Below are 9,425 nucleotides of genomic sequence, written 5' to 3' on the forward strand. Positions count from 1 at the left end.
TTTGTCTGTTCATCATAACTTCTCTTTATTTCCTTTCATCATCTCTATTTTGTCTATTTTAGCTGCATTCTGTAACATTTTCTAGAGCTCTTCATCAACTTGGTCTTTCACTGTGACTGTTCATTAATTGCTATTTATAAATAATTGGTTCTAAAATAATTTTATTTTGTCTCTAGTTCATTCTCCAGTCTCATTTTTACCTTATTTTGCTGTCTTCATTTCACCATGGATTTCTTCTTTCAAATATGTCAGCTTTTCTTTAATTGTATTTAATTCCCAAAGATTTTGTTGATTATTGATGTCTTCATCCAGAATGAATTATTTTTATGGGTTGCAAAATATACACTTACCTTTTTTTTAATTTTGTTTTGTTTATCTGTATTATTTCAGTGTAGTTGCCCTATCTTTTCAACTTCTCCATCTCTTTTCCCAAACGTGTGGCTAGTTTCTCCTTTCCAACTTCCTGCTTTACCTGATCTTTCTTGTAAACCTCTCTGAATCTTTGGCTGAATTCTATGTTCAGCTTTTTAGTTACCTAGAGGAGGGCAGTAGTGGGATGAAGGTGAGAAAAAAGAGCTGGAGGTGTGTATTGATTCCATTCATTCCATTTGTCTTTATTCTCTTTCTTTGGAAGTTTGCTAAACATCTTTTACCAGATTTTACTCTACTTGAGGGGCATCTCCAGATACATGAGGGTATTGGATTGTTTCCTCATCTTACAGTGAGTCTGCCAGTTTAGCCTCACTAAATCTTTGGCCACATGAAAACAACCACTACTTAACTCACCATTGCCCAGACATTTCTGCTTCACTCCCAGTTGTGGTTATGTTAGAGAAATACTCAAAATTTAGAGGTTCACCCAACAATCATTGTGATGCTTTTTAGCTACTATGTAAAAGTATCCAGTGATTTGAGGAATGGTATTTTCCTTTTATTCTGATCTTTTATTTTGACAAACTTTTATTTGTTATAGACAATTAGTTCTGTATAATTCTTCCTGAGGTATTTCACTCATGTTCCTCTGGGCCAGAAAAAACAAATTCGTGACTCTTTTTAGTTCTTTTAGCTTCTCACTCACCCACCCTCAGTCCTCTTCCCTGTGCCACCAAGAGACTTTTCAGGATTTTGTCCTCTCCCTTTCTTCCCCATGGTACAGCTTCTGCTTGTTCTTTGTGTGTGTGTGTGTGTGTGTGTGTGTGTGTGTGTGCGCGTGTGTGTGCATCGTATTGTAGTTGGAAGAGGGAAGTGATAGGTAGAGAAACTTGAATTATTCTCAAAATCTTCATTATCAAGAGATATTTTATAAAATTTAGAATTCATAATTGTATGTCTTTGTCTTGTAAGATTACTATTTCTGTTTTATTTTACTTCTTATTTTCATAGTAGTTTATGTTTAGGGTAGAAAGATTCTGTAATCCTACATTTACTATGTTTCCTCATAAGTCCTTTAATATAATTCAATATCTGGTGGTGATAAAGCAATCCAGCATTTCTTGAAGGAGAACTGCTATGAAGATGAGCATACTGAACACACATCTTAATGTGAGTTATCTTCCAGTGCAGGAATTTAGATAATTGAAAAAAAAAGAGGCTGAGTAATTGAAGTCCACTCATGTATTGAGGGTACTGAATGGATTTTAGTCATTACTATCAATTTCTTCTATGACTAAATTTGCGAATGGGCTCATCGATTGTGCTGAATTCATTATAAAGATATGAATGAGCAGTATAAGAGTAAGAAAAGGAATAAAGGGAGGACGGTGTAATTCACACATCTGATAGGTACCACTCTGCTGCCCATCCCCAACTCCATGGCCATATATGTGAAAGCTGACCTGGTTTCTGAAATGACAACTTACCCAAAAAGACATTTCATCTTGGATATGAGGAGTCTTTAAAACATGTGTAGTGATGCTGAATCCAAGTAAAACTAGGAGATAAGTGAAGTTTGTTGTCAAAGCCCCTTAATCCTTTGTTTCCTGGATCACAAGTTTCTCAAGACCCTCATATCCATCCCTATACCCTTTGATAAAACCTGTTCTCCAATTGTTTTTTCACTCTGAGGAATAAATAACTGGTGAGGGACCTTACCCAGGGGAAATCTGCATTTAATCAGGATCAAATCCTTAAGTAAAAGTGTTAGATTTTGGAATGTAGAACTTTAGGTATCAGCAAGCTTATAGGAAGGATTTCCTTTTATTTCAGGGCCTCTTTGGCCCCTGAAATCATATTACTTGGCTAATGCCTATTCTATTCTTTCCATAAGGAAAACCTTCACTGGTAATTAGTTTCTTTTCAGGTTTTCCATTCTGCTGAAGTTGGACAAAGCTTTGTGTACTGATTCAGCAAATATCAGCTTATCAGGTATTGCTTTAACACATTAAAATGAGGTTGGGAAATATAGCCAGGCCTTTCATTGGCTGAACATTTACCAAGACTAGATAGAACATAGAGAATCCTTCCATGGCTCAACTGCTATGAAGCCTTTCTCATTTTCTCACAGTTCTTGAACTCTAACCTGTGACACTCACTGGCTCAGGTTTCAGAAGTGCTGTAGCATATATTTTGTTCTTGGGATTAGCTCTGGCCCTGAGTGATTTCAGATAATCTACTGATAATATTTTTTTGAAAGAGGCCTGTCTTTGGTCCTCCCAGCTTCCAAGGAGATCTCTAGGATCCCTTTAATTCGTTGCTAAAGAAAGGGCTCAAATGTTGCCTTGATTTCAAACTTAAACCCCTTATTACTAGGCTACTCTGGGTTTATTTAAAACTCTCCATTTCAAGCTAGGGAGCATTTATGCATCCCTGTGCCAAATACTGTCAAGTGCTATGAGTAAGACAAAAAACGTAGATTCTTTCATGCAATGAAACCTTTGACAATTGCTCATGACTCCTCATAGACCTATGCATGTCAGCCTCATAAATCTTTCATTATAGTGGGGATGGAGGTACAAGGAGGAGAAGGCAGATAATAAACAAACAAACAAAAGTAAAATACAAAATGTGTCAGATGGTCATAAGTGCTATGGAGAAAAATGAAATAGGGAAGTGAGTCAGGAATGCTAGGGTGTTGGGGGGGTCACATTTTAATAAAAGATAGTCAGGAAAGGTCTTATTGAGAACGTGACATTTGAACAAAATGCGAAGGAGATTAGGGGCTGAGCCGTGCAGACATTTGGAGGAAGAGTGTACCACGTAGAGTAAATAGCAAGTGTAAATAAACACTGTTTAGAGATGAAAGTGTACCTGGTTTGTTTTAGGAATGGTAAGAGTTTAGTGTTAGCTGAATGGATAAAAGAGGGAGAGGTAATAGGAAATGATGCCAGAGAATTAAGAGGATGGGATGGGCAGATCTTATAGGGCCTTAGAGGCCATTGTAAGGATTTGACTTCCTCTAGTTTGAGTAAAATGGGAGGCTATTAGACACTCTGTATAGAAGTCTGATATGATCTAACTTAAGTTTTTCAAAGAATCACTTTATTTTCTGTTGAAACTAAAGAGGCCAAGGGTGGAAGCAGTGTATCTAGTGTAATATTCTAGACAAGTAGTGATTAGGACTCGTATTGTGGTGGTGGTGTTAAAACAGTGAGAAGTGGTAGAATTCCACATAGATGTTGAATGATGGAGAGTCAACAAGATTTGCTGAAGAACAGGATGCTGGTCATGAGAAAAAAAGAGAAGTTAGGAATGTCTGCAAGATTTTTGACTTTTGACTGGTAGGAGATGGGTAACAACTAAGATGGGGATGATTGTGAGAGGAACAGAATTTGGGAGAAGAGCAGGTGCTCAGTTAGGAGATTCCTAGTAGGAAATTGAAATTCAATTCACTGAATTGAAATTCAAGAAATTCTGATAGAAACCTGATAGTCATCAGCATATAAACGGTACATAAAGAGAAGAGAAAAGATCTGAGCATTTCAGACAGCATCACCCAGGCTTCTTTATCCTCTGGCTTCTTGTTGGTTTTGGTCATTGGGAGACACCTGCAGGAAAGCAGAGACAAGAGAAAAGCAAAGTCGGGGTTTTGGGGGCTCCCTCCCACCCCCTGGCTCATGTCCACGTCAGGTAGCCCCTCTCCTATAGCGAGAGGTTTCAATGAGCTCTGGTCACTGCTCCCTCTCTCTGGACCGAGCAATGATGGAGTGACAACTGCTTCTCACTGTTCCCAGGCCTGGGTGCTTTACCACCTCTCATTGGTTCCCTTGACCTTGTCCACTCTGTTTAAGTCCATTCTATTACTGCTTCAGAGTATGCCATCTGTTTTTTGCCGGGATCCAAATGACATAATAGTAGAACTGGTAAAAATAGATTGGTGGTAATAGCACTTAAATCCTGAGGCCCAATCTACTGTCAATTAGTGGTTATCATTTGGATTGATAGTTATCATAAATTCTATACAGTTATTGAAATTATTTTTATTATATTTCATCTGTTCCATTTTATAATGTCTTATAATCAAATGCATTAGAAGTATATTATAAGGAAGAAACAGCTTTGACTTGTTATATGACCTTGGAAAAGCCATGTCACTTTCCTGAACTTCAGTTTCTGGATGAGTTAAGTAGACATAGTAACTACTGCCTCTGCTTCTAGAAGTCCCTAAATAATGAGTTTTTCCTCCTTCAAGGTCTTGGAAGAAAGTTGTTAGAGAGCATAAAGAGTGATTGCTTACTGTTAAATTATTCTGCTGGTATGTAAAGCCCACAACTGCTAGCTAGAATTGGAAGAGATGGTAAAGGATGGGGGAAGGCTGTCAGTACCTACAAGGCCAAAATGCATGTCATTTCAAGCTGTGTTTAGTAATTTTTTTTTCTATGAGAATAAATTCGTTTGTTCAAAGTCACGTGACTAAGACAGAAAACAATCTAAAGACTTTGGAATGACAATCTAAATATTGACCATTGCCAGCATGTTTCCTCTATGTCTCCTTGCTGAAAGCTACATCTAGGAATGACACACAGTCACGCAGCCCTGGAGTTTGGCATCTGAGCACCTCTGGATCTCTGGCCTTCAGTACCCAGAGGATAATTCTTAAATCTACAAACTGTCTCGTGCAGCATTTTTTCCCCTCCTCCTCAAATAATATCCAGTTACTGAGTGCTGTGCTGGGAGAACCTGGGGAAATGCTAGAAGGAAACGCAGCTGAGAGCCACTGTGGTTTGACAGCTCTCCAGCTACTTTGAAAATATTTTGGCAAAAACAAGATTTTAAGTAAAACTGTTTCCTTTGGTAACATACCCAAAACTGCAGGTTTTACATTTTCAGTACTATGGTTTGGGCCAAAGGGGGAAAAAGAAAAAGAAAAAAAGAGGGGAAAAAGCTGTTCTTGAGGAAGGGAGATAGAATCTAAGGAAAAGGGGGAACATTTTGCACGAGATACATACAGGAATGAGGGCAAGGAGGAAACATAAGGAGGCATATTTAACATTCTCTCCTTACTTCTTTTCTTTCCTGAGGAATTTCCCCTTGTCAAAATGCACTGGGTATTTTTGCCCTCAGATGACCTGAAAGGGATTCTCTGGGGGTAACCAGGTTAGGATTTGTGTTATTCCTTATTATAGGACGATTGATAGTTGGGGAAGGTCAAACCGCATGTGGTCATCACACATTATAGCAGAAACAGGGGATGAAATGGAATGGTTTTCATTTCAACCGACTAGCAGGTCCTTAGAGGATGTGCTTACCTTTTCTTGCTTCATTTTCTTCCCAGTTGCAGCCACACATGAAATCATTCTATTCTTGAAAACCAGGCTCGCTCCTATCTCAGGGCCTTTGTGAATGCTATTTTCTCTGCCCAGAATGCTCTACCCAAACCTTCACCACCGTTTTTCAGGGAATCCTCCTCTGACCCTCCAGATGAGGTTAGCTTCTTGTGTTCTCTTTCTGGCTATCTGTTTACATATTCTATAATCATCTGTAAATTCTCTGAGGGCTGGTCAATCATATCCCCAGGACCTAGCATACTGTGGGTGCTTAATTTAAAAATATCAACCAGGTATTTTTCATGAATAAATGATTCATTCAAAATGTAGCATAAACCAATTTTTTTGTTTTGGTTTTTGGGTTTTTTTTAAATATCAGTTTTATTTTTTCCTCATTGATGCAGAACATAGCTTACTGTAACATCAAGTCTTAGGGGAAAAAAAAGAAAATCAGAAAGCAAAACCAACCCCAAACAAACATAACACACAACCATGACATAATTTGGCAACAGTCTAGGCTTAGAAATTTAAGAAGCTTGGAAGAGGAATAAAATATTCAACTTTTGTTAGTCCTGTCCTTGGACTTAAAAGATTATTTGGTATAAAAACTTTTTGTTTGTAAGTTGATGGTTGTATTATTGAAGGGTACAGGGAGACTCAAAGAGGAGCCTAGCTGATGAGAGAGGTGCATTACTGATAAAGGGAGAAGAGCTCGTGTACACTTGGCAAGACTAAGGGGTTTTTGTCGGAAATCTGTCTGTGGTTATATGATGGCTAATGACACATGCTTATTACCTTCACTCATAAAGGTAGAGGCAGTGCTATTATGGTCTCATCTACTCTGTACAACTCATATATTGTGGACATTAGCAGAATGACAAAGGAGCTCCCAGTTGATGAAACCTCCTACTGAGCCATGACTGCACCAGATCTGCTCCTGCACCCATGCCCAACAAAGCTTTCAGAAAGTTCACTGGTGTTTAAAAGGCACTAAGGAAAGAGAACCTTTCCTCACCGTTTCCCTCCTCTTTAAGGAAGTGAGCTCTTGCAAAATACAAGGGGGCGGGTAACAGGTAAAGAACAGATCTATGTTCTTATTCTGTTCTTTTATGGTATTGTTTCTAGAAGACTTGGTAAACTGTCTTTCCTATGTTTTTTTAGAGAAATGAGCATACTATAGATGTGCACCTATTAAAAATTAAAATGTTTATGAGTGTTTTTTTGGCATGAGGGCTTTTAAAAGATTACAAAATATATACTTAAATGCTTGACTCCAGAGGTTTTAAGACAGAAGGGTTTAATAAAAAAAATAAATAAGTATACTATACTAGTGATCTGAGTGTGAACAATAGGAAGGACTAGAAATTACCAAGAGAAACAAGAGGAACTAGATACTTTCGTGGGGGAAAAAGAATCTGAATGTATGTGGAACATTAAGAAAAAGGAATTATTTTAATCAAGATGGTTAATTTCAAATCTTTCATTCTGAGCCTTGTGGGTCCAATTTATAATTGTCTAGTTTCACAGTATATATATTTGCCAGTTTGTGGCCTGTGTAACTTTGGCTTTGGACATCTGAGGAAACGAAGGAAAAAACTCCTTTCTTCCTTCCTTATTACTTCATCCTCTGCTAGCGTTCTCCTTTGTAAATGACTACATCTACCAACATCTATCATTAAAATCTGTGCCAAAGATATGATTAATTCCACCCATAACTGATGAATGTTTTCTGGTTGTATTTCTCAAGGCAAATGTCCCTAATAATACCACATATTAAAAGCCGTATAAATACATAGATGGAGAAACAAAAACAGACACAGGCTATGTAAGCAATAAAGAGTTTGTGCAGAGCTAGAAACAAAATAGAAGGTCACCTCTGTCAGAGGTTTGGGGTTAATTTCTCTTGCTGAGGCTCAGGTTTCCCCTTGACGGGTCTTTAATGGTTCACCTAAGTTCCAGTGGAGGGGTATCTTTCTTCTTTGTTAAGCAAACATGCCCAGGTAGAGCTGCTTCTCTTTCTGATGGTAGCTGCTGAGTTCTGACTGCATTAGCTGAAGGTACTGCCGGACACTGGTGTCTTTTGGCTGCCTATTGACAGCAGCCATGAGGTAGTGCCGAGCCTGGTCATAGTTCTGCAGGTGGAAAGAGGCCACCCCAGCCCGATACAGGGCCTTGGCATTATCAGGCTGTCGTTCCAGGACCTTCTGACTGTATTCTTTCACCCGTTCATAGTTTACTGGCTCCATCTGAAGAAGACAGGCAGCTAAGGTGTTGTAGCAGTCTGTCTGGGTGGTGTGCAGTACGTTTTCCTGTTCAGGTGTGAGGGCCAGGCCCTGAGGTCCCAGATTAGGTATCGGGGAGGGCAGACTTGGATCCAGACCCCGCAGCTGCTGCAGAGCTCGATGGTACCCACACACAGCATCTCGGCACTTCCCTTCCTGGTAACATTGGTTCCCTTCCTTCTTGTACAGCTGGGCCTCCTGCAGGCGCTTCTCCATAACTTTGTCACCCAGTGCTCTTGAGAAAGTGGGAAGTGAAAGAGCAACCGAAGCTCTGGGGATAGGAGTGAAATAACCAATTTTGTTAGCCCACTTAAAAAGGCAAGAAATTCTCCTTCTCCAGGAGGCCTCTCAGGGAATGAGGTTTCCTTGATTCTACTACAGCCCCTTCCTTTCTTCTCTGCAGTTATTTTTCAATCTCTAGACGTGCAGGGGATTGATCAGGGAGAGGACGTGGGAGGAGTAAAGCCAGAGATTAATCGATTTCCTAAAGCAGTGACTCCGGTGTAAGGAGCCTCCACGAAAAAGCGAAGGCCGTACTACAAAATTCAACCAATGTTTGGTTTTTTGTTTTTTGTTTTAACATCTTTATTGGAGTGTAATTGCTTTACAATGGTGTGTTAGTTTCTGCTGTATAATAAAGTGAATCAGCTATACGTGTACATATATCCCCTTATCTCCTCCCTCTTGCTTCTCCCTCCCACCCTCCTTGTCCCATCCCTCTAGGTGCTCACAAAGCACTGAGCTGATCTCCCTGTGCTATGTGGCTGCTTCCCACTAGCTATCTATTTTACACTTGGTAGTGTATATATGTCCATGCCACTCTCTCACTTTGTCACAGCTTACCCTTCCCCCTCCCCATATCCCCAAGTCCATTCTCTAGTAGGTCTGTGTCTTTATTCCCATCTTGCCCATAGGTTCTTCATGACCTTTTTTTTTTCTTCTTAGATTCCATATATATGTGTCAGCATACAGTATTTGTTTTTCTCTTTCTGACTTACTTCACTCTGTATGACAGACTCTAGGTCCATCCACCTCACTACAAATAACTCAATATTGTTTCTTTTTATGGCTGAGTAATATTCCATTGTATATATAACCAATGTTTTTTAAAAATAGAAAATATCAACCAGTTGTCTGATTGAACCTGCATACATTTGCCTTCTATTTCTCATTGTCCTCCTTTCCTAATAACCTTTTCTTCTTTGTTTTTGTTTCACCTTATATTTCTTTTTTTCTATTATGCTTTCTTCTCACTCTATTTTGAGGCCCCACTTAAAACAAGGGTTTGTAGAAAACATACTCCTAACTATAGAGTGTTAATTCTAGAGGGTGCTTCAGAGATTATTTAATTCAGTCCCTCCAATTGTATAATCATGCTCAGTTGTTCAAGGTCACACAGCTAGTTGGGAACAGAGTTTAGATTAGATCCTTGTAATTTGGA

General features: G+C 39.1%; 1 protein-coding gene across 1 annotated transcript; it reads right to left on the reverse strand.

Annotated features, from left to right (window-relative positions):
• Nucleotides 1–7,684: 7,684 nt before the first annotated feature.
• LOC113612675 (tetratricopeptide repeat protein 9C-like) lies at nucleotides 7,685–8,258 on the reverse strand. The gene has a single exon (XM_027092722.1). The coding sequence runs from the start codon at nucleotides 8,198–8,200 to the stop codon at nucleotides 7,685–7,687; it is 516 nt and encodes a 171-aa protein (XP_026948523.1). The 5' UTR covers nucleotides 8,201–8,258.
• Between the last annotated feature and the right edge of the window lie 1,167 nt (nucleotides 8,259–9,425).

Source organism: Aethalodelphis obliquidens, unplaced genomic scaffold (assembly GCF_003676395.1).
Source record: "Aethalodelphis obliquidens isolate GAN/ISIS:26980383/991018 unplaced genomic scaffold, ASM367639v1 scaffold80, whole genome shotgun sequence".
In the NCBI taxonomy this organism is placed as follows: Eukaryota; Metazoa; Chordata; class Mammalia; order Artiodactyla; family Delphinidae; genus Aethalodelphis; species Aethalodelphis obliquidens.